At 37.1% G+C, this 26743-nt stretch overlaps 1 protein-coding gene across 7 annotated transcripts in view; it reads right to left on the bottom strand.

Moving 5' to 3' along the window:
* The window catches only part of ash1 (histone-lysine N-methyltransferase ash1), a 58405-nt gene that overhangs the window by 23188 nt on the left and 8474 nt on the right, over positions 1 to 26743 (bottom strand). Inside the window, exons 1-2 of one of the 7 annotated variants that reach the window (XM_089736528.1) lie at positions 25352 to 25684; positions 24340 to 24656 (exon numbers count right to left, since the gene is read on the bottom strand). The exons of 5 other annotated variants lie outside the window; for them this stretch is intronic. In XM_089736528.1, the coding sequence (XP_089592654.1) occupies positions 24340 to 24444 (105 nt within the window). In that variant the 5' untranslated portion in view covers positions 24445 to 24656; positions 25352 to 25684. Of the gene's footprint in view, positions 1 to 24339; positions 24667 to 25351; positions 25685 to 26743 lie in introns of those variants that run through there. One more of the 7 variants, XM_089736527.1, reaches the window with a different exon arrangement.

Below are 26743 nucleotides of genomic sequence, written 5' to 3'. Positions count from 1 at the left end.
GTTCATAATGAACTATAGTGATTTCTTCAATCACGTTTATTACAGGCATATTTCGTGAGCAAATAGATATATAGATACATTAAGTTGGCACAAGTGTTTTATGTGTTACGTGTCACGATCGATTTTGTACATGTCGGTTTGACTTTATACAATTTTATGACATTCTAAAATATGAAAGCTGTGTGAGTTCAAGTGTTTTAAAAACTACAGACAATTTAATAACCTAGAGGTCCCGCAGTAGTCGAAATTCGACTAGAATTAATTGGAATTGTAAGTTTGTACACTATTATGATTGTATTTTATACTTCTATAATCACATATTTCGCCTAGGCTACACTATAAAAAATATTAATAAAGACAAACAATATTTAATCTATTCTCAATTTGACCACATACGTCAAAAACAAAAGTTTGACAATAAATAGTATGCATGCGTGTGTGCGTCAAATACATGGTATGTAGTGTGTGTAACGTTTTCTTTATTGATTTATTGTATCTTTTATGCATTATTTTAAAAAATATTAGCATTGTGCACTTCTTCACTACAATCTTTATAAGTGTGGAAAATTTCATACTCCTCCGTCCGCGCAGTTTTCGTAAAAAGGGATACAAAGTTTTTGCTTCACGTATTAATATATAGATAAAAAAAGCATTTAATAATTGTAGAGTAAGGAAGCAATGAAGCATAAATTTCTTAATGTAATTAACATGAAAACACGTTAACCGCCATTTATACTAACTACTGAAACAATTAGTTTGAAATTCTATTATCACCTTTCAAGGTTACAATGTTTGATATAGACACTGAAAACTAGACATAAATTAGGCAGACACCTATGCGCGTTCTTGAATTACAAATAGAACTTATAAATAATTTATCTAACGCCACATGTTTGATAATAAAATATCCTGGACGTCGCGATTTCACATTCATTTTAACGGTACGCAGCAGCTCGGCTCTGGCCCTGACTTTGCTGAAGACCATGGGCGACGGTAATCACTCACCAACAGGTGGGCAGTACGCTCGTCTGCCTACTAGGGCAATAAAAACAAATTAAAAAAACACATACACATTAACAGCGATGTACAATATGATTTACTATCTCGAGTTGTTCGAGTGGGATTAAATACGAGCTCACGGCCAATCCGGTCTTAAATTGTTAACAGGATCCATAGACTGCATCATGTAAATACCGCCAACAATTTCTGAGACATTATGTCTAGGTTCAATTCAATTGTCTATACGAATGAGTGCTATGATCGGGATTGCGAAGCGATCATGAGTTCGGGTACTACAGTTATTAGACTGTGTCGCGGATGAAAGGCACAACTATTATCGCGGGCTTCCAATTAACCAATTAACCAAATTTTATTTTTGGCATGTTTGATTTTTATTCCATGTCTTGATAGTCATACGTGAACATGGGGCTAGGATTCCAACACTAGCCTTTTCGCATCGGTCGATACGATTACACCAGACGTATTAATGTTTAGGTCACATGACTTCAAATAACTCATTACAATATGACTAATTAATTCATGGTTACCCGGGACCCAGAGTTCCAAGCGTAACAGTTGTACTAAGTTGCCTATTCGAGAATAGACACGTACGGATAAGATGCCAATTTTTAAAGAAGTATTGAAGTTCCTTGAATCCTTGAACTGACATGAACGTCAGACGCATTTAAGCTGTTTTCTTGTATATCATGGCTTGTTAATCGTAAACATTTCTCGACTTAGGCGTAAAAACGAATCAAAAACTCAATTTTCAGGTATAAAATCTTATTACAGAAATTTATTTTTCGTTACAACAAACCAGTATCGTAATTAATAAAGAACACGTAGTGAATAACTAGTGACGGGTGTGTTGTTTTCACTAAGTTGATTGTTCCAAGGGTGCTAATCAATAGGCGGAAGGGCGAGCAACCCTTATACAAGGGGTTGAAGCAAGTGTCGCGTGGTCGCCAGTCTTATCACAGCTAGCATATCAAATACAGCGGAAGCCGCCGACCCCAGGTAACCATAAGCTATAACGCTTGGATACTACGCATTTATTATTTAATATAAAACTAATTACCTATATAAGCTTTTTATTCTCTTGGTTGAGTGACTCAATTTTATTTACGTACGTAGCTGTTTTTGAATTGATTTTTTCACGAGTTATCGAAACTTTATAAACTTACTAACGACCCGCCCTCGCTTCGCTTCGGAAACTGTAATTTATTATTGATTTTTCCACTATTTAATGAATGTTATTATACACATATAAACCTTCCTCTTCAATCACTCTATCTATTAAAAAAAACGCATCAAAATCCGTTGCGTAGTTTTAAAGATTTAAGCATACATAGGGATATAGGGACAAAGAAAGCGACTTTGTTTTATACTATGTAGTCATTATAAGACTTCGGAAGAAAGTTATTCATTTGATAAATAATTCGGGAATTTTTACTTTTTAAAGCTCCGATAATGCCTCGTAGAGCTACGATAACTCACTACGAATAAGGCCGACAGACATTTTCTTTATAGCTTTTTTTTAACAATAAATTACATTTTATGCTGCGACTCCACTTGTTGCTCAACCATTGATTAAGTTTTCAAGCATTACGTTCGTTTCGTTCGAAATAAAATATGTATCACTACATAGTATAAAACAAAGTCGCTTTCTCTGTCCCTATATCTGTCTGTCCCTATGTATGCTTAAATCTTTAAAACTACGCAACGGATTTTGGTGCGGTTTTTTTAAATAGATCGAGTGATTGAAGAGGAAGGTTTATATGTATAATAACATCCATTAAATAGTTGAGAGATCAATAATAAATTACAGTTTCTGAAGCGAAGCGAGGGCGGGTCGCTAGTATCGTATAATACGCGAAGTGTAATACTAACATTACGACAACAAACAAACAACAAAAATATAATATAAGTTACGACTTCGTACTAATCCCAATAAAATACCAGGTACAGATCTCGGGTATGTGCACGAATAAATAACACAATGCTTGTACCGACAAATATGAAAGCTCCGAGCATTCGGATCGACAATGGGATAACAGTACATATCTGAGACACGGCGCCGACACGAATATCATATTAACGACCTCGTGATCTACGTAGATTTATATCTGACAACTAACGCTAAACAAACATAAAATTTACCGAACAATATCTATTGCGACTATTACATTTTATTGACTTACCACGCGAGATAAGTACAGGACAAATTCTGAAAACATATCTCTATCTTTTATTTATTTATTGCTTAGATGTGAGGACGAGCTCACAGCCCACCTGGTGCTAAGTGGTTACTGGAGCCCATAGACATCTACAACGTAAATGCGCCACCTTGAGATATAAGTTCTAAGGTCTCAGCAGTATAGTTACAACGTCGGCCCCACCCTTTAAACCGAAACGCATTATACTGCTTTATGGCAGAAATAGGCGGGGTGGTGGTACCTACCCGCGCGGACTCACAAGAGGTCCTACCACCAGTAATAACGCAAATTATAATTTTGCGGGTTTAATTTTTATTACACGATGTTATTCCGTGGAAGTCAATCGTGAACATTTGTCAAGTACGTATTCCATTAGAAAAATTGGTACCCGCCTGCGGGATTCGAACACCGGTGCATCGCTACATACGAATGCAACGGAAGTCTTATCCTTTAGGCCATGACGACTTCAAAATATCTATCTATATACAAGTGGTAAAGTGTTTCGCATCTTTTGAAATCCGTACACGTCGTTAATACGTGCTTATTATCTACAAGTTCGTGTGAAAAGTAAAGAGATTGCTCTCACCGAAAATGATGTAAACAGTTTTTTTTACCGGATTGATTTTTTTAATAGTCCCATTTGATTCCTCTCCATTAAACTGTTTGAAATGCTTGGCGGCGTAACGGTATTCATTATTATTGACTCGCACTAATTCAATACTGACCGAGCACAATGTAATTGAAGTATCAATTATTGTGATTACAATCTTATAACAAGATCGATAGATCGAGACATTTTATTAACGTTGCACTTTTACGACGATCATACTCAGTAACTCATAAAGTTTTATTATTAGTTATTTGTAAAACAACACTATAGATATATTATTCTTGAATTATTTATTTAAATATATAAAAATGAATTGCCGTTCGTTAGTCTCGCTAAAACTCGAGAACGGCTGGACCGATTTGGCTAATTTTGATCTTGGATTATTTGTGGAAGTCCAGAGAAGGTTTAAAAGGTAGATAAATATTAAAATGCTCGGAATTAAATAAAAATAACAATTTTGTTTTTCCTTTGATGTGTCCCTCGTCGGACGGATCCTTTTGTTTGTTTTAAGTTTATTTTATACAAAAATTTAGGTCTTTTATTTTTCGATTGAGGCACTACGAAGTCTGCCGGGTCAGCTAGTTATTAAATAAAACGAAAAACAAATACTTGAACACAATATTTGCTCGAACAATAAACTTATTCGAAGTTTATTTTTTTGCAAATCTCGAATGACTACTTAAGAACTATTCGCGTCTAATATCATATAAGCTATTAGACGGTTGGTTAGCTAGTTCATGAGCATTGGTCGATGACCTCGCACCAAATGACGAGAACAATACTCGGTGAAACGTTTCATAATGATGTAAGTGTATCAAGACAAAATATCTCGAATTCGAATGGATCGAAAATAGAAAGAACCGTTGCTTGTTATTATTATTTTAGTTAAGCTCAAAAGTATATACCTACTTACGTAAACAAATATATACTTTCTTAGTATATTAGAGTTTAGTTAGTTTCAAATAAAACCAGACTAGTTTTCATCGAAACTTGTCATTATAGTCTCCTAGCAGTTACCCGTGGCTTTGATGGCTTGCTCAAGGAAAAGTCTCGATGTAGTTTTGCGTGAATACGAGACGTTTTTTTCCAGATAAAAAGCTAGCCTAAATATTACTCTCCTAACCTAAAAAATCATCTTTATCCATTGTTTCGTTTTGACGTGGAAGAATGACAAACAAACACACTTTCACGTTAATAATCTATATATATAAAAGAAAGTCGTGTTAGTTACACTGTTTATAACTCAAGAACGGCTGAACTGATTTGGCTGAAAATTGGTGGGGAGGTAGCTTTGAACCAGGAGAAGGACATAGGATACTTTTTATCACGTTCCCGTGGGACGTGACATAAAACGTGGTATAACAAAACGCAACTGATATGGAATAACAAAATGCAACTGACAGCGAAACGTAATGTAGTCTATGGTTAATTAAAGTAGAATTTTGAAGTTGACCGGCTGATGTGTTTGTTTCGAGTTTCTATTAGCTTATTGGGCCGAGATAGGCAATCATTAAGAAAGCCGTGCCGCGACCAACACGATCAAATCTTTCCCGACGAAGCTGTAATGCAACTAGGATTCGAAACATTGCGAGTGAAAGGACTGAAGAAGAACAAGAAAATACAATAATAATAACAACTCAAATACATGGCCAATAAAGAATCATTAAAATATTGCTTTTTTAATATACATTAAAAAAAAAACCAAATAAAAAATTGACCTTGATAAAATCAAAAGTTTGCTCATTTATTGCCTCAAGGCGGAATAAAGTTCGTCGGGTCAGCTAGTTTGAAATATAATAAAGTTACAATTCATGTGAACAAACTATCGATATAAACATGAACAGACACGGTTTGCAACGGTAGGTAGGGTTATAATTGAAGATTATTTGTATCCCAAACGAACCGAATATAACTAAAGATTGACGAAACAGAACGAGGAAATGTTGCGGAACGTAAGCCTGGGAGGCCGTGAACTTGACTGTGACAGACCCCGACGTGCCCTAACCAGCCGACGCAGCCACTCAGAGAAAGGTCGATTGAACTAGAAACAATATAATATACTAGAGGTCCCGCAGTAGTCGAAATTCGACTATAATTAATTGGAATTGTAAGTTTGTACACTATTATGATTGTATTTTATACTTCTATAATCACAAATTTCGCCAAGGCTACACTATAAAAAATATTAGCAAAGACAAACAATATTTAATCTATTCTCAATTTGACAACAGACGTCAAGAACAAAAGTTTGACAATAAATAGTATGCATGCGTGTGTGCGTCAAATACATGGTATGTAGTGTGTGTAATGTTTTCTTTATTGATTTAATGTATATTTTATACATTATTTAAAAAAAATATTAGCATTGTGCACTTCTTCTCTGTTTTCGCTATAAGTGTGGAAAATTTCATACTCCTCCGTCCGCGCAATTTTCGTAAAAAGGGATACAAAGTTTTTGCTTCACGTATTAATATATAGATACTATTTTTATTTATTAAATAATTAAAACTGAATTATTTTATTATAATCACTATGATCCTCCGGATATACTTTTATTAAACTATAATGGCAGATTATCGCTCTATATGGCTGCGGTTAAGCATTGTTATTGACAAAAAAATCACAGGCTGTATGTAACAACGACTTGTACAAAACGATTCACTACACACGATTTACAAAAAAAAAACGTATTTATGGTTCACTCTCTTTAGTTCTTATTTATTATTAATAGGAACTGATCTGAGTGAACACAAACTTTTTATTTTATTAGTAGATTTAATCGAAACCCATAATAAAGACATTTGTGCTTCACACATAACATTCCATATTTGTATTTTGTCAGCGTCGGTTTCGTAATGTCCACTATTTCTCATGGAGTCTTATGTGCCCTATCGGGCGCACCTCGGGCCCTGTCGACTGCAAACCTTAACGTTCAATCAACATTTGACCTACAACTCATTTTATTCCTTACACGCCTATACAAAGAGATCTAAATCCGTTGCGTTTGTACGTTGCAATTGCATTTCTGTTAGATTGATAGTTTAGTAAAGTACCAGACTCAACATTCACATAATTGGTAACGATTATTGTACGATTTATATTCGATAAGTTGACAGTTTGTGTTCAGAGTTAAGTACAATTCAAACGATCATTGGATTGGTTCGAGCTAATGTACTTACTTTTATTTTAAGCCGTGTACAATAGTTACTATGCCACCGAAATAAGAACAGGAATGCTAATAGTTTTTGGCTTCAAAACGTTACTTCATATATATAGTTTTCCAAGAATAACATATATTTGCGAGCATGGTGATTATAAAATGAAATGATTTAAAATAAAACATAAGTGATTGATTGATATTTAAATAATTTTATTAAATAGATTTTTTTATATTTTGTTGAACCAATACGACGAAAGGTCAAACCTATTTTTAGTTTAATCGCATTGTATAGGAGCACACGACGACAATAAATTTAAAATATTATTTGTTCTAGAACCTTGTTTTCACTATCGCGATTAATAAATGACGATTGAATATTTTTAAGTTGTTTCTTTTTTAATGTATAAAAAAAAGATTTATAAAATTTAAAGATAAAAAGTTCATGCATCATATTTATTACCTTGACAGTGATGTTATAATAGAAGACAAATCAAAATCATCATAGTACACACACAAGTCTATAATAATAACCTACTACATTGATACATGTAGACAGCGGCTTGGCTCTGCCCCTGGCGTTGCTGAAGTCCATGGGCGACGGTAACCACTCACCATCAGGCGGGCCGTATGCTCGTCTGCCTACAAGGGCAATTAAAAAAATATAAAAAAAATTATAGAGCTCAACAGCACTTCGTAGTAAATAAAACGAATTCTAGACAACACTTAAATCGATCACACGGATTCGATACGTAATTATCCACATTCGCAATGCTAATAGGCGTTTCTTGGACATATTTTATTTTACATTTTTTTCATCATCACATTTATATCACCTACACAACACGTGTAGTATAAGGTAGCAAATAAAATATCGACCAACCAAAAACGGACCGGTTATTTAACTTAAAAAAAAAGAATAATAGTAAAATTGTACAAATAAAATGTTAAGTGAATTAAAATGTAACGCTCGATAATTTATAATGATTTTAATTTGATTAACCAACGCTGACGACACGCGACGTATATATAGACTTGAAGTGCGAACTTTAAATACAATATTCTGTTATGGTCGTATGTGGATGTAATTATAATAATATTAATGTACAGCCCTGATCCAAGTCGGCTATCCGGTGGCGGTTGATTGTACTCATCAAGGATATCTGCACTCAAGGACGATAGAGACCTAGGCGATCGTTTCTGTCGAACGCCTCTTATCTTGTTTTTTTTGTTTTTTTTTTTGTTTCGTCTCATTTATATTCATGAAACGTATCAACGTAGATCTTTATAAATTAAAATATTTCCTTTTGAGCATCATAGACGAAGCGAACGTTGAGCGGTTTTTTTTTTAAACAAAACTCATATTTTGATTTTGTTATCTAGTCGTAATTAATAGCTTTGCGATTAATGCGAAGTTATTTTTATAAAAACGAACAGAGTTTAAATATATAACACAAATATAACGAATAGTCTGGAGACGCGTCGTTGATACAATAACGTTCAACAATGAAAAAGCTGTTAAAATATAATTTATGTAACTAAAAATTAAACGTCTTGATTCTTCAGAGGTACACCGCGTCTGGCCGTCGTCGTCGCGTCCGGCAACTACCCTCTTCTTGCTTATGACATAAAACTAAGTGTTCCACTTTTTTTTTTCCTACCTATGCTGATAGCCTTGAGAGGCTATTTCAGCTTCACCCTAACGTGTGTAGGTGAGCTCACGGGGCTCAAACCGGAGAGTTGCTAACACTGACCCTAGCAAGAGCAGTGCTTCGCAGAATCTACCACCGGATCGGAAACGCGACCCACTGAGAAGATCCGGCGAGAAACTCAGTGGGCTGTGTCTAGGGGTTAATTCGCTCGTCGAGCCCTTCGTCGCAAGCGACGGGTTCGACGAGGACGGTGACCGGTGCTTGTGGTGCCTAAAAGCACCGTTAATGGATCGGGAGGATCCGTAATGACGTGCTTTGGGCGACGTCGACTGTTTACCATTCGATCTACAGGATCGGGTATGTAGTTTCCAGCGGCCACGACAAGAGGGTTCTCATGTCGTGCCGCCTTCTCGAAATGGCGCAATGATGCCGACTGTAGATACTTACTGACAGAGTCGAGCTCCAGGTCATCGTGGAGATCCACGTTCCTCAGGAACCATGGTGCTCCGACGGCTATCCTGCAGAATCGGGATTGAATAACCTGAAGGGGCTTCAAGTTGGTGCGGGCTGCGTGAGCGAACACTACGCTTGCATACGTCATAACGGGGCGTATGCAAGTTTTGTAGAGAGTTACCTTATTACGGAGGGACAGTTTGCTTCGCTTGCAAAGCATAGGGTAGAGACGTCCTAATATGAAGGCAGCACGGTCGCGTACCGTTTTAATATGGGGACGGAATGTCATCCCTCTGTCGAGGGTGACGCCTAGGTATTTGACCTGCGAGGCCCACGGTATGGGCTGGCCAAAGAGAGTAACGGGGCTAACGGCGGAGGTGTTTGCGCGCCTATTAGGGAGTGGGATGCTCGAAGTGGTATTCGGAGGGCGACCCCTTTTGAAGAGCACCGCTGTGCTTTTCGTGGGGTTGATGTCGATGCGCCACTTCCGGAACCACTGTCCCATGGTGGCTACTGCGATCTGGAGTTGCCGATGTAGCAACGACATCTTCCTACACGAGTAGTAGATAGCCGTGTCATCGGCGAAGAGCGCTAGATGGGTCTCCGGAGACCGGGGTATATCATTGATATACAAACTAAATAATAACGGGGAGAGCGCGGAGCCTTGCGGGACTCCGGCAGTCAGATGACGGGTGTTCCACATTGATTCACCGTCTTTCTTACTTCCTAACGCGACATCTCCTATCTCTCTTACTCAGTCATGCTCCATATCTGTCATTCATACATGCCGTTCCGTTCCTACATTATTTTAGAATATTCTTCTATTAAGTCTCTACATTCTAGGAGATGTATGGAAATGGTAGAGAGGGAAGAGGTCGACCGAAGAAAACATGGATGGATATATGTGAATGACGATATGAGAGAGAGGGGAGTGACTGTTGAGCTGACGGCCGATAGAAAAGAATGGAAGAGAAAAATTAGCTGTGCCGACCCCACCTAGTGAGATAAGGTGAAGAAAAAGAAGAAGAAGATGATATGTGCACTGGTCTTAACATAAAAACTTGCAAATTACCAAACACAATAAATAATATAGATTGAATAAGTTTTTACAATCGCACACAAATCATGAAAGAGCACTGATCTCTGTCTCAATGCTCCGAGCGATTTATTTAAAGCACTTTTTGCGCACAAGTAAAATCAACAAAAACTATTGACTATGTTGTGTGCGCGGGTTCAGTCACCTCGATAGTTTCGAATGTGCGAACCTCATTGTCTGCCTATAGTTTTTTGTGGCATATGGCTAGTTGATGGTAATTTAAGCAGATGGTTAGTATAAAAGCGTCCATCGCAATTACCAAGTCGGAATCTTCGCGTATTTTTTTTTTTTGCTGTCGAGTGTGGTCACAACATTGCGATAACATCGTGCCCTGAACAATGCAGTTTCGCACAAGTTAAGTCAAGGATAAATGCAAATATGCACATCACGTCAACGCAGTACATTTCTGGATCAGAACGAGCAAAGACAAAAAATAAAAGTTTTTTGCGCATCTTGTTGTCCTTATTCATTTTAGTATTGCAGCAAATACATTTTCCAGTTACGAATTTGTTTGTCAATGTTTGATACTTAACGATTACTGATAATCTCGACTACGGTATGCGCTTATAACATTTACTAGATGATGACCGAGCTTTGCTGGGTTTTTTTTTTGATAACGCCATCTTGTTGTGTCTTTAAAGCGGTTAGTTGCCCTCAGTTAAGAAAAATAGTATTATTCGCCAATAGATGTCGGGAAGAGTTGATTATTGAAAACACGAATAAAACAACATTTTCTGAAAATAAATCGTAGCTAGATCGATTTATCGCCCCCGAAATCCCCTGTATACTAAATTTTATGAAAATCGTTGGAGCCGTTTCCGAGATTCAGATTATATACATATATATTAATATACAAGAATTGCTCGTTTAAAGGTATAAGATAACATCCAAAATAAAATAAAAAAAACATTTAACAAGATATCAATTAAAAAAAAAAATTAACAACAAACAAAAATCTCTTTAATCGCTTTTAAAGCAATTACAAAAACGTTTTGTTCGTAATAAATTGCAGGGCATTTGCACACTGCACATTAGTCACCAATGAAGCCCACGCTAAACGTATGAACATCACAACAAACCACAATAACGGTCGTTTAAATAAATTCTAGATCCATTATCGTACGTGCTTATATAATTCAACGTCAAGGAAAACAGTGATATTGTATTACTTAGTCATTGTTTTCGTTTACACAAATTAATTCATAACACAACAGTAGTCGAGGGGGTAATTGTTTAATCATTTTCCCCGGTCCCCTGCCACCCAAGTCCGTAACTGTCATCTTAACTCGACCTGTCCCACCACGAGATCAGCATTTAAAAGCTCAAAAAAAAAAAAACAGACTACATCTCAGATTCATGCACACTTACTTATTGAAATGAATGACATGTTTACAACTTCTAAACGTTTAGCAGTTCGTTTGCACAGTGATCGTAAATTACCGTACGTCCATCTGCTGCTCGGGACTATTAAAACACGTATTTCGTTTTTAATTTAAACCAGGATACACGAATCGGAGGAGTTTTATGACGGCATTCGCCGCTAGTTGCCGGCTAGCTTCGCACTAAATTAACGGAGCATATCAAAGAACGCGTAATCTGACAAGGTTCTTATGATGTGTTATGAAGGCGTAATGTTTACTGAAAAATATAGTATTTTTATTTGTTGCTTAGGTGTTTGGACGAGCTCACAGCCCACCTGGTGTTAAGTGGTTACCGGAACCCATAAACATCAACAACGTAATTGCGCCACCCACCTTGAGATATAAGTTCTAAGGTCTCAGTATAGTTACAACAGCTGTCCTACCCTTCAAACCGAAACGCATTACTGCTTCACGGAAGAAATAGGCAGGGTAGTGGTACCTAGCCGTGCGGACTCACAAGAGATCCTACCACCAGTACTAATAAATAAATAGTATTGATACACAGTGAAGCCTCATCATACTGTGACGTCAGTCCTCGTATTACTGCCGCTACTAAATTTATATTCTTAACATTACTTAACGAGTTTATAAGTATTTTAATGTGCCTATCGTTGCGAACTCAAAGCCTTTGAACAAATTATGTACTTATTACAAGAAGGGACATGATTGCGAGCCACATGTGGCATGTTGTGTGTGAAGGTTACGACGCGGCTCGGCGAGATTCGATACATACGATTAAAAACGTTCAACACACTTAAACTAATGGCTATATCAAAATGTTTGCGCTTGAAATATTGTTTTTTATTCGCTTATCAGAATTACAGTGTTAAGATATCAAAAAAAAAAAAAGAATTAAGATCAATTAAAATTCAATAAGAGCACAGAATAACGAAAATATTGAGATAAAAATATGTATTAAATTTCGTATCTTTGACCTGACCATATCTTTGTGTGTAGCTCAAGTTATTTATGTTTGTTGTTAGGTCAATCAGTTTTACTTTATACCCAATTTAAACTTACTTCATTCAGTGACATAAAAACTTTAACATTTAATTTTCTGTATCTAACTGGTAGTAATCAAAATAACAGATGAATAAATTTAACGAAAATTTAAATTGATATTTGAGAAAAAGAAAAATGTAATAAATTGTTGAAAACAAAGAACGAATCATCCGATTCGGCGGAGGATCGTGTGGGCGTAACGACTGGAGACAATAAAGTAATTGAACTAATCAAAGCTTACCATTTCATTTATACCTTTACATAACACAAGGAGCGCTTAATAGGAAAACATTTGTTTTATGTTAAAAAGATAAAATTTTAGTACTTTATTCTATAAGCTCTAAGACATGGCCTTCTTAAATCAGATTTGAAAAAAAGTCATTGGCAATAGGCTTGTTACCCGGCCATTGTTTACGTCTATGAGTGATATTAACTTACTATTGGTTCAGTCGAACGCTGCCTATAATTTCAAAAAAAAAAAACTAAAGTTATCAAAACAACAATTTAGGTAGAAGTTAGCGACAACCGCAGACATACGTGAGACGTGATGTCACTCATTCGTTTTGTCACGATGTGCACACAAGTGTAACGGACCCGCGCGTCGAAATAAAAACACGATAATGTTGTCTTGGATTGGACTTCATTCGAAACATTATCGAACAAAAAAAAAGTGTACAAACGAATCATTTAAAAATAAAAGAACAATACCAAGAACATCAACGGAGAGGAATAAATTGAAATGAATATTATTAATACTGACAATACGTTTAAACAATTACGAACGACTAGTTTCGTGCTTCATATTAATTATAACTAACGTTCCGTCTTCGTAAACCGTTTTTGTTCACCGGTGATATTTTGAACAACTTATTGATGGTGATAGTTATCGGCAACACATATTTAGTCTAAAACTATTGAGTGTGATCTTCGTGCGTCTTAATCGAGATTTCAAAGGATGCGTTTACGGGGGCGCTCTGAGAAGTCATACAAGATTTTGTAAACTCATTTTTACTATCGCACCATCAGAGCAGGGTTCGTCTCTAACACTGTGAAGTTGTGACCTTTTTTTTTGTTTCACGCTGGGGAATCCGTTTATGGATACCCGGTCAAGGGGGGTAACAGACCGGGTTATGTCGGACTCCGGCGCCTCCAGAAAAGAAGAGAGAGAAGAGGATGACCGGGGCCCTCCTCTTCTTCCAATTCCTGCCGGGAGACTACGCCTAAAATATAAGAGGTCCGGTATAATCGTATATTCAAACAGTTATAATTTTAAGTGCTAACAATAAAATACTCTCTTATGGTATGCAACAATTGCATTGTTTTACATTTTTAATAAAACAGTACTCAAAACCGAGTCAAAAAAACAAAAAAAGATATATTATTGTTTGTTTTGCTTGACCAGCAGCTAACATCACGGTGGCACAAAACGATATGCAGTCATTAAAAAATTAGAACCATTACTTTTTTTAACGTAACAACGGTTAACAATTTAAGTTAATTCCATTTAATAAACGCATTTAAGTGCTAACAATAAACTACACTATTACGGTATGCAACAATTTCATTGGTTTACACTTTTAATAAAATAATATTAAACAGCACTCAAAACAGAGTCAAAAAAACAAAAAGTTTAATAAAACAAAAAATATATATATTATTGTTTGTTTTGCTTGGACCAGCAGCTAACGTCACGGTGGCACAAAACGATATGCAGTCATTAAAATATTAGAACCATTACTTTTTTTTTTAACGTAACAACGGTTAACAATTTAAGTTAATTCCATTTAATAAACGCATAGGCAATTTACCGTCCGACTTCGTAACGCCTCAGTTCACGTTTCCGAATAAAGGAGGTTGGTTGGTTTTATAATAAACTATGATCATTACGATCTCTTGACGCATGTATTACCGCAAAACGGCTGTGTTAATTCACCTTTATAATATATTAAACATTTATACTTGGAATCGAACTGTCATAGATAGAAGGAACTCGAACTACACTTATAGAGATATGGTTATTAGATATTTCGCCTTTTCCCATTAAAAGTGTACAATTTCCAAAAATATTCGTAATTGAGGTAATTTGCGTAAACATTTGGTATCACCAGTATTTTTCTCATAAATACTGTCCAAAAGAGCGTAGTTTAGTTTTTTTTAATTTAGTTTACCTATGTTTTGACTACTATTAACAAAATTAATACATAATTTTATCTTACTTTAAAAGATACATAATGTAACTGGTAAAAAAAAATAAAAAAAAATGTTGCAATTATGATTAATATTAAAATTATTACATGTTAAACCTTTGAAACACTCTCCGGTAAAATTAGTAAGTTTTGAGATTATACAGTTTTAAGGCGAGAAGACAATTTATCACTTTGACTATCGTGTAGGTCACGGGTGCCCTACGCGACGCACTAATTTTGCCTTCTTTTGTTTGTTAATGTATGTTTTAGTCATTTAGGAATTTAAAAAAAAAGACTCTTTCACCATAGCATCGGATTCGTCATTCCCAGAGTATATAAGATATTCCGGCGACTTAGTAAAAGAAAATAAAAAAAGAGGGCGATATCGACATAATTACTTCCGTGCGCCACGTGGGGTACTTGTGACCTACATGGCAGTCAACGTGTTAATATATTTCTAGATAACTATTTGTAAATTCCCTCAAACAAAAATACACTTGTGTCTTCTACTCCGTAAGATCAAACTAATGACGTCAAGGTCGATGAGCGATGATTGGCTAGTGTAAATTCGAAAACTCCGTTGCCTACCATAAGGACCTATACGCACTACGTGGTTAACCGCAACTGTGACTTTCAATTTGTTAAATTTTATTTTAATCCAACAATTGGTATGGGTGACAAACCTACTTGTATCGTTACATACAAGCTCATGGGAAAATTTTAAAAAGAGTTTATAGGCCTAAAGGTTTCACTCGTTTTTTTTTTGTTTGCCCTTCTGTTTCTTTCTTTGTCTATACCATCATATCAGCGAAGTGGTTTAGTTTAAAGATCTTCTATTAATATTTATATTTGGGTTTTCCAATTGGTTACTTCACTGGTTCACCAACGCCTCGTTTGCGTTTTGTAATTAAAACAGTAATTGTTTCGTGTTAGCTCGGTATTTCTGGCGACTTTTATTACTCCTGCTATATTTCATCAATGAGTCACAACCCTTCTTTATGTACATGCAAAGCTCAAGGTCAAGGAAAACAACACCCGGTTGCTTCCTTTATTCGTTTCGTGATTATATCTTATTCTGATATCTCATTCGGATAAGTACTAGCAACGTTCCGTTCCCTAATAAACAACTGACATCCCTGGGAATGACCGCATGAAATGCCGTTCAAATGGGGAAGGCACTCATACGAATTAAGAAATAGCTGTTGAAGAATTTAATTAATGAATAATAAAATATGAATGTGTAAAGGGCCGAACGCCTGAATCATCGAGCATAACGTATATTTTCGATTTGAAAGTTCATAAAAGTGATTACATTTCGGAAACGTTAAAAATACATTCGACTAAACGAGAATTTTGCATATAAACTGAGCTAATGCTATTAATATCGCAGTTTTGCATTTACGTTGGAATTTTGTAGAAACTCTCCCGGGTTCCCGCGAAGTTCAGATCGTGACTTCGCGTCGCGTCGGCGCAATTTGCTTACCCATACAGTGCCGGAGTGCGCCACTCTAATCACGTGTAAAATATTGCTACGCCTCATCATTGTAATACGAAATCGAGAAGACGGCACGTCGATCGTCACAAAAATGTATTTGATGTGGAGAACAAGAGAAACCTCCAGACATTTTGTTTTTAATTCGTCTATAGTATTATTTATATATTATTATAATACGTGAAGCAAAAACTTTGTCCCCCTTTTTACAAAAATTCCGCGGACGGAGTATGAAATATCTCACACTTATAGAGAATATAGAGAACGAGTGCAGTATATTAATATTTTTTTTAAATTATGCATAAAAAATACATTAAATCAATAAAAAAACATTACACACACTACCATGTATTTGACACACACACGCATGCATACTATTTGTTTATTGTCAAACTTTTCCTATTGCTTAAAGTCTGTTATCAAATTGAGAATAGATTTAAATATTGTTTGTCTTTAACATTTTTGTCTGAAGTGTAGTCTTGGCGAGATCTGTGATTAAAGAATTATATATTTGACAATAGAACTACATTAGTGTACAAACTTATAATTTCAATTAATTATAGTCGAATTTCGATTACCGGGGACCACTAGTTTATATAAAAATACGTATCAAATTTATGACACGTAAAACATCGAGATTGCGTCAAACAGTTCATTATTTATATACTGCTGTTTAAGTAATAAGAAGTAGTAATCATAAGCTGTTTCAATGCGCCATTAGAACAATAGCATTCAGAAGCGTACTACAATGCACCCGCAAGTCCAATAGCTGTGAAGCCGTAAGAATTTGCGACCTGCCTCAACTTCAACGCATAGTTCCGGTCACTTTATCAAGTATACATAATGGAATTTAGTAATAATTTAATCTCAACACAGGCCAGGAAGTTAAAAGGCCAGGAAAGTTTTTTCTGCGCACAAGAAAACCTAGTTTTTTTTTTAGACTTAAAATAGACCGCGTACACAGGAAATATCTGGCAAGTATCCCAAATTCTCAGATTTTTATGCATGCGTAAAGCGTACCAACGTTGAGAATTAACATTTAACGCGATAATATGTTATGCTAGATTTTAAATTATTTGCATATACACACATACTGATAAAAACTACTTTCGATAAAATTACGTTATATTCGTTTCCATTATCTGAAACTAATATGCTAAACAATACCATTAAGAATTATCCATTGCATTAGCTGTTGCATTTATTAGTCTTTTAGCGACGAATTATGTATGATTTTTTTTTTATTGCCCTTGTAGGCAGACGAGCATACGGCCCACCTGATGGTGAGTGGTTACCGTCGCCCATGGACTTCAGCAATGCCAGAGGCAGAGCCAAGCCGCTGCCTACCGTGCTATATTCATCGTGCTAGAACACTACTTTGTGAGACTATAATTGAGAGGTTGTGAAAAGATTTATAATAACAAAGGTTTGGTTGTAAATAGGGTCTGGAGCGATGTTAAGGCGTTCCCACGCAGAAGTCTGTACACGGATACGCGACGGTTCCGATCAGCGATCGTACTAATTGAACACACGATTATACTCGCTAACTGAAGATATCTTTCCGTGTTTTTTTTTTTTTTTATTGCTTATACGGGTGGACGAGCTCACAGCCCACCTGGTGTTAAGTGGTTACTGGAGCCCATAGACATCTACAACGTAAATGCGCCACCCACCTTGAGATATAAGTTCTAAGGTCTCAGTATAGTTACAACGGCTGCCCCACCCTTCAAACCGAAACGCATTACTGCTTCACGGCAGAAATAGGTAGGGTGGTGGTACCTACCCGTGTGGGCTCACAAGAGGTCATACCACCAGTAATAGTAATAATACTTCTATATTTCCTTTTCAATTATTAATCTGACCGGACAAACTACAGTACTGCAATTACTTAGAATTGCTCGTCATTAAAACGTAGTGTTTCAATTCTGGTTATCGCTTCCTCTAAACATGTTACATGAATCATTGCCTAATATCGAGAATTTAAAACTACAAAACTTAGCAAAAAAAACCCGATATTTTTTCGTTTAACTCAGCGACGTAATAAATAAACAACTTCATTGTTCTCCCGATCATAAGTAACGAGACAGGAGTGATCGTATAAACGATGCGTGGGCGTCGATTATCCGATGTTATCGTACGGTGGCTATACCAAGCGCCCTTCCACAACATCACGTTGCATATATGTCACAAACATTCTATGCAACAACTGTTGTTGCTGTTGTTGTTGTAAGTAACGTTAGTAAGATACATCGAAAGAGTTATGGTTTTATCCCAATGTCTGAAGCGAAATGTATCAGTTTTATTTTTTATTGAAAAACAAAATTTAAATGAAGAAAACCTCTGAAAATACATCACATTTTTATTATATACGAAGGGCATGCCATTTCATTCTTTAAACGTGGTTTGAAGTATGCTTACTATTAACGGTACGATTAGCAGCAGATTGGCTATATACCTTTTTGTCGTCTATAACATTTATTTACCTCGTTAAATCAAATACAAAATATTTTATAAACCAGATAATAATATACCGCGTAATAACGACTAAAATAAGACTTCTGCGTGGAAGTAAACAGAGGTCAATTACGTTGGTAGCGCTCGTTTCTGTGGTGTATTCAGAAACAATCGAAGCGGTGCGATGGGCGAGATACCGGCCCATAATAACTAATGGCGAGATAAAACAACCGCTTTAGTCTGCCGACCTATACGTCCCATCGATATTCTAGCGTTTTATAAGTAACTTTATAACGTGATATGGATTTATGGCAATCCGCATGCGTATTTTTACGAGTAACGATTTTAACTTTGAAAATTTACAATGTTTAAATTTGGTATTTGTCTTTTACGCTTTCCTATCATGAGACGTTTCGATTTTCGTAAATTGAAATATGCGACGCGTCCGTATCGCATATGGATTTAAGGCATTCCGTATGCGTATTTTTACGACAAACAATTTTAACTTGTAAATCCGCACGGGTACCACCAACCACCCCGCCTATTTCTGCCGTGAAGCAGTAATGCGTTTCGGTTTGAAGGGTGGGGTAGCCGCTGTAACTATACTGAGACCTTAGAACTTATATCTCAAGGTGAGTGGCGCATTTACCTTGTACACCAGGAGGGCTGTGAGCTCGTCCACCCATCCAATCAATAAAAAAAAATTGTATGAAAATTTTACAATTTTTAATTTTTTTTATTTGTGTTTTACGCTTTCTTATCACACGAGACGTTTCGATTTTCGTAAATTGAACGATGTTTCCTGCGACGCGTCTCTATAGTACGGAGCGATGCGAGGGCCAGCGGGACCAGTTTACGCCGACAACGCATGTAAACGATTTATTCCCGAAGCTTGTTTTGCATTAACCGATCGGAAGCCAGGGTTGATCAGGGTCCACGTTTAACTAATTACAAAGAATCTTTGGATTTACGACGCGCAGTCGCCGGTGCCGACGGAGTAGTAACAAAATCGGGTCCTATTAATTACCATCTACGGGAATCGTTTATTTTTATTACGTTAGCGTGGGAAATTAGTTGTCTCTCAAGTTCTTCATTAGTATAATATTATGCGGCGTGCTGGCCTAATGAAATCGTTCCCGTATAAGGTAATGTGGATAAGTTGCAAGCAGCCCTGTCAAAGCGTGCAGTTGTCGCGGGAGCTTTATTAAACGGCTAAGCTAAGATGGCCGTAGGACCGGCTTATCCCGATTCTCGGGCACTCACAACGCGTCAATATCCAACAATTATTTTCTACTCGTGTACGAATATTCTTCTAGATCACAACGTTTGCTAGCGTGTTTTTTTTTAAATATTTTGTTTCATTACACAGGTACGGCTTGACGTTAGTTAGTCGTAACTAGTTCTTCACGAATAGTACAATTTACATTTCGTGTTTTTAATTTCATTAATTTCAAGCAGACTAATTTATAGCACATCAATTTCGATGAGTTGTTTTATTGGTCGAATGCCTTTACTTAAGATTAGACTTGACTAATTTAGACTACTGCCACATACAAAGTTAATCAATATATATAACTAATATGCCCTTGTATTATATTACTTTGTGTATTTAAATTATGTACCCGGCCTAATGAGATTAAAAGAAAAGTGTTCATAAATGGTCATTAAAAAAAAAACAACTAATGTCAAACAGTTTTAACAAATGCCCTTATAAATATTTAATTGGCACATGGCGACGAGTCTGATTGAATAGGATTGAACGCTTGTATTATTAACACAGCGTGCCCATATGAGGGTCGGCGAATTATTTATAAAAGAGGACGATTGAATATCAACATTCCGCAATTGCGCGTGCATTCGGTGCATGCAACCAACGCAATGTATATATAATAAAATTTTACAATACGTTAAATATTACAGTTACCGACGCCGGAATCGTTTCAATTACAATTTCTATCTAATAAATATAAAAGACGCACCGAACTCGTTTTCATTCGAGATATCAATCAATCAGCTTCAATTAAAAACGTGATAAATTAAGTTAATGGAATCGTTATCCAAGAACTATTGAAAGTGGGAGCACAGCTCGCTCGGTCCCCAACTACGTAGATGGAGTGACTGAATGTAACCGGTTCAATAGCGCTTCCAGCAAATCAATGCATCGCGTATAATGAAATCCGACTTTCGTAAGGTACGATCGTTTGTGTTCGATATCTCGACGTCGATTACGGGTCTGCCGCGCACGCATCGGATGGCATTGCGCACTTTTTGCGGGTACCAACCACCAAAAGCCGGCGCGGCGGTTGCGCTGCGACAAAGGTGTCCAACCGGTTTTATTTACAACCTCCCGACTTCGTCACAAGCGCGCGTCTGCAAATTCAACACCCGTCAAATACCACAAAATGCTGTACACAGTATAGCGGTACGAACTACGGTCATTATCCGGCTCCGTCCGTTGCCGGCTCAAATCAAACCTAATCACTATAATAAGTACATGTAAATAGAATTACTATAATTGTTATAATACGATATTTCCGTTGAAAAAAAACAACCAAACGAAAAAATTCAGAATTCAAAACTAATTAGCATATTTTTTATGTCACTTCTTTGAACCAACGAATATTAATAAAAATTTAAAATGTCCAAAAGATATATCTTAATGTTTGACACGATGACTAATTGAAACAGAACCGGATTATATGATATACAACAAACAAATATAATTTTGACGACCCATACATCTATCTATACAACATGATTAAGAAGCATAGCTACAGACGCGTTGAGAAAAAAAAACCTCCATTGAATCATCGTCGGCTTTAGATGCGGCTGAGTTCGTTACGTAATCGGTCATTACTTTTAATTATTCAGCTTGATCCCTTCATATGGCAAGAGATGCACACTACTTAAACTAACAAGCATCGATATATCGATCCTGTATGTTCTCGTGTTTATGTCGGCATCAAAGGCGACAGGAACATATTTAAATACCTCAATGGAAACCGTAATCTCGTTAGGGATATTCGATCGAATCGATAAGATCGGCCAGCTTTAACCGCGTTGGACATCAATCAGGATCGTCTCCGCTAACTCTCTTATAGATCACGAGCATTATATTCGTTAATACATCGAGTAAACATTCAATGACAATTATATAGGTCAATATTCAATGATCCACTGGTGGTAGGACCTCTTATGGGTCCGCACGGGTAGGTACCACTACCCCGCCTATTTCTGCCGTGAAGCCGTTGTAACTATACTGAAACATTAGAACTTATGGCGCATTTACGTTGTAGATGTCTATGGGCTCCAGTAACCACTTAACACCAGATGGGCTGTGAGCTCGTCCACCCATCTAAGCAACAAAAAAAAAATAGAAAACATCTATGTAACAATAAAATAGTTCGCAAAATTAATACCAACAAAACAGGATCCGCGAATCGTATTGTATCAATGTGTCATTTTCGTTAACCGATTTTTTTTTTTTTCGTTGTCCTTGAATCGAGCAACGACATTAAAATAATTTAATAGCAAGCGATCGTAAACTGTTGCCTAATAAAAATTCTATCTCACCACGGATAGCTCAACAACAACAAAAAAAAAAAAAAGGACGAAAACGGAAAACTTTAAATTATTTCAAAACTTGCCACGAGGATAATAAAAAGATACGTTTATCAAATGAACAATTAATCAATCATTATTAAAGTTTTTTAAATGTCTAATAATACACAATGTCTGATTATACAATTATATATCTATGTAATATATACATTTTTACTGGTGGTAGGACCTCTTGTGAGTCCGCACGGGTAGGTACCACCACCCCGCTTATTTCTGCCGTGAAGCAGTAATGCGTTTCGGTTTGAAGGATGGGGCAGCCGTTGTGACTATACTGAGACCTTAGAACTTATATCTCAAGGTGTGTGACGCATTTACGTTGTAGATGTCTATGAGCTTCAGTAACCACTTAACACCAGGGGGGCTGGGCTGTGAGCTCGTCCAACTTCTAAGCAATAAAAAAAAAACACCATAATCAGCAAAGCATTTTATTAAAGTAGATAAACCTAAGAACAGTCGTGTTTGTGCATATGCTTATGAATACGTGAATGCATTCCTCCACGGGTGACACGCGAAGCGGCCACACTCGAACGATCGCAATTTCGCTCCCAAACAATCTATGCTTGATCTGTCTAATACGTCTAGTTAATTGCTATTTCAACAAACGAGTTCAATTCGCGAAACCATCGCGGGACACGGTCATGCTTCGAAATTGATTGCTACATAAATGCTTGTTTACATTGTAGCACTGGGATATCGGGTTAACACGTTGACTGCCGTGTGACCTACGTGGCGCTCTGAAGTAATTATGTCGATTCCTCTCTTCGATTTTCTTACTAAGATGCCAGAGTTTCTAGTAGTTTCTGGGAAATATGACTTTTTTTTATGGCTTTGATGGGTGGACGAGCTCACGGCCCACCTGGTGTTAAGTGGTTACCGAAGCCATCTAAACATCTACAACGTAAATGCCGCCACCCATCTTGAGATAAGAATTCTAAGGTCTCAGTATAATCACAACGGCTGCCCTACCCTTCAAACCGAAACGCATTACTGCTTTACGGCAGAAATAGGTAGGGTGGCTATACCTACCGTGCGGACTCACAAGAGGTTCTACCACCACAATTTGAAGATACTGAGAATTAATCTATTTCTAAGTGACCTAAAAGACTATAACACATATTAACATACAAAAGAAGGCGAAGTTAGGTAATCGAGGAGCTTAATAACAGAAATCGACACAATTGCTTCAGTGCGCCGCGTAGGGCACCGGTGACTTACGCGGCAGTCAAGGTCTTAAGGAAAAACAATATGAAAACTTTGGGCCACGTACTGAAGATAACCTCGAGATCGAATTTCAATTACGGAAAACCTATTTTATTTCTCCTGTTAATCTAGAGAGTTACATGAAATTCTTTTTTTTTAATTGAAATTGTGATGAAAATATTACCTCTACTATATAGGTACATTAAATCATATCGATTGTCTCGATCGACAATGTTCATTAAATCTCATAAACATGAATTGAGTATACGTGAGTCACACGTGTGTTATGATCGATACACTTCGCTGCATGCGAAATGACCTGTTTTAACAGACTGTCTGTTTGAGTACACTTAAATAACATTTTGTTTTGTGACTGAAAATAGATTAGACTGAACGAACAGAATATGTTTTATGTTATGTTTTTTTTTATTGCTTATATGGGTAGAAGAGACAGCCCACCTGGTGTTAAGTGGTTACTGGAGCCCATAGACATCTACAACGTAAATGCGCCACCCATCTTGAGATATAAGTTCTTATTCTAAGGTCTCAAGTATAGTTACAACGGCTGCCCTTCAACGGTTTCAAACCGAAACGCATTACTGCTACACGGCAGAAATAGGCAGGGTGGCGGTACCTACCCGCGCGGACTCACAAGAGGTCCTACCACCAGTAATTACGCAAATTATAAATTTGCGGGTTTGATTTATTTGGGTTGTATGCTTCGTTAAATTTATTATCGTCCGAAATGAATGAAGATCGTAAGATTGATGAATACGACACCTGACAGTTATGTTGGTCGTGGTAAGAGCTGACCAGCTGGCTGACGTACTCCCAGACCTCGCCGGGCGCGGTCCAAGCAACCGCGTTTGCAGCGTGCCGCATCATGCGACCATAGCATCAATTGTCGCACTCAGATCAATTCACACTGCACCGACCGCACATTCACGACTTAACATATTATCGTGTAGAGTTCTCGACGCGAGCGTCCACTAACGTTGACGAGCTATTTATATTGTTTTATCCTCAATCACGCGCAACTAGGTCGCGATCTAAATCGCACACGCTCAGATTTACGTTCCGACGAATCTTTCGCACACCTTAACCTAACTAATTAGAGTTTCACGTTTCGGGATTCAAATATATCGCATTGTGTATAATTTTTTTAAATGTATTTTAATCGATGTTCCATTAATTTATTGTTAATTTATTGTGTTTACGAACGATAATTGTAGCAAATTTATTAAACTTTAGAATGTTCAATATAATTTAATCACAATCAATTAAATTTGTAAGCAACTGAAAATAATCAAGGCTTAAAATGTCAATGTGAACGTTACGAATAACAACAATAATAATAATTATTATTTTCAATTGTCTATTCAAGAAAATAATGACGGAGCATTGTTCGAAACTATTAAACGAGATTGATTACAGAGACGTCAATAGCTTCGCAGCAATAATAAAATATGAATTGAACACGTATTATAATAAAAGTTCACGCTTCGTGGAGTACGAATGCACCTAAATATGTAATGCAACGATGGGCGCAATCACAGAACGAATTCATCTGAGACGCGCAACCGCGAGTGATAATACGCGACCTTGGCCGCGCTAAACGTTTGATAAGGGAAATTCGGCAGTCGGCCCATCCCTCCCCCCGCGCTCCTGCCACCTCTCTTATCGCACGTTGTTTGTTTTGCATGATATTAGTGTCGCGGCCCACATTATAATGCGGTGACATGATCACGAATTAATGAACCGCTTTTCAAAGTGATAAGAATATATTATAAACCTTTATTCCCACGGTGACAAATAAATTAGTTTAAATCCAATGCAAATCAAAATACAATGTAACCGACGCGAATATTTGAATCTAAAACATGAAGCTTTCCCGCCTCGGACAGTCAAACCGACTATTCAACTTTAAATTTTCATTAAACACAAAATCTTGTTCACTTAAAACATTCAGGTTTTCACACTATCACATCGGTCAATCCAGTCGAAGTACACACAGAGACACGGTAGAGGGTATGTGTACGACGCGCGTTGAGTAGTCGAGGGGCGAGCACGGAACCGCGCACGCAGACTAAAGGACGCGCGCGCGTCTCGCCGCTAACCAGCTAATGACCGGCGCGCCGTGTATTCGCGACCCCCACTCCGCTGAGTACGCGCTATCAAACCAGTTTACGTGAAAAATTTTAATTCCTCGAAGCGGGTGACGACCGGTCGCACTTTCCTCGTGCGGCGTCTCCCCCGAGACCTAGGAAAAAGCTCAACCCCCGTGGTTTACCGGAAGTGCAGCGCGGCCGCACGCGAGTCGAGCGCACCCATCGCCTTAATTAAACGTTGCACATTGTACACCTACTACCATTTACACATATATATATACATATAAATAAAATTGGTGTGTCTGTTTGTAATATTGAAATAGCCGCTTTTTACTACATGCATATTATTATATGAATATAATATATATAAGGTACATACACCAAAATAACATTTTTTACAATTTTTGTCTGTCTGTCTGTTTGTTTCGGCTAATCTCTGGAACGGCTGGACCGATTTTGACGGGACTTTCACTAATAGGTAGCTGATGATATAAGGAGTAACTTAGGCTAATAAGAAGGCTAAAATTGAATGTTTCCGAAGCGAAGCGAGGGCGGGTCGCTATTTTTATTTTTTATTGCTAGATGGGTGGACGAGCTCACAGCCCACCTGGTGTTAAGTGGTTACTGGAGCCCATAGACATCTACGACGTAAATGCGCGACCCACCTTGAGATATAAGTTCTAAGGTCTCGAGTATAGTTACAACGGCTGTCCCACCCTTCAAACCGAAACGCATTACTGCTTCACGGCAAAAATAGGCAGGGCGGTGGTACCTATCCGCGCGGACTCACAACAGGTCCTACCACCAGTAAAATAAAATAGTTTTTTGTATGTAAGTTCGTACGCCTTGAAATAATTCAAACTTTTCGTAGACGTGTCCCAGTATGAATCATTTCGGAAAAGCATTTTAGCCATAGCCCCAGCACCGAGTAATGATTTATTCGGTCACGAGTGAACGACCGCGCTCAACTGAACAACATGTACGTTATGAAGCTGACGTTAACATGATCTAAATTCTAAATACTATCACGCATTTCAAACAAGGAAGAGAAATAATACACCGAATATATTTCAATG

Source organism: Bombyx mandarina, chromosome 21, assembly GCF_030267445.1.
Source record: "Bombyx mandarina strain Sakado chromosome 21, ASM3026744v2".
In the NCBI taxonomy this organism is placed as follows: Eukaryota; Metazoa; Arthropoda; class Insecta; order Lepidoptera; family Bombycidae; genus Bombyx; species Bombyx mandarina.
The sequence above is the reverse complement of the archived record's forward strand: the minus strand, read 5'-3'. Positions and strand labels throughout refer to the sequence as shown.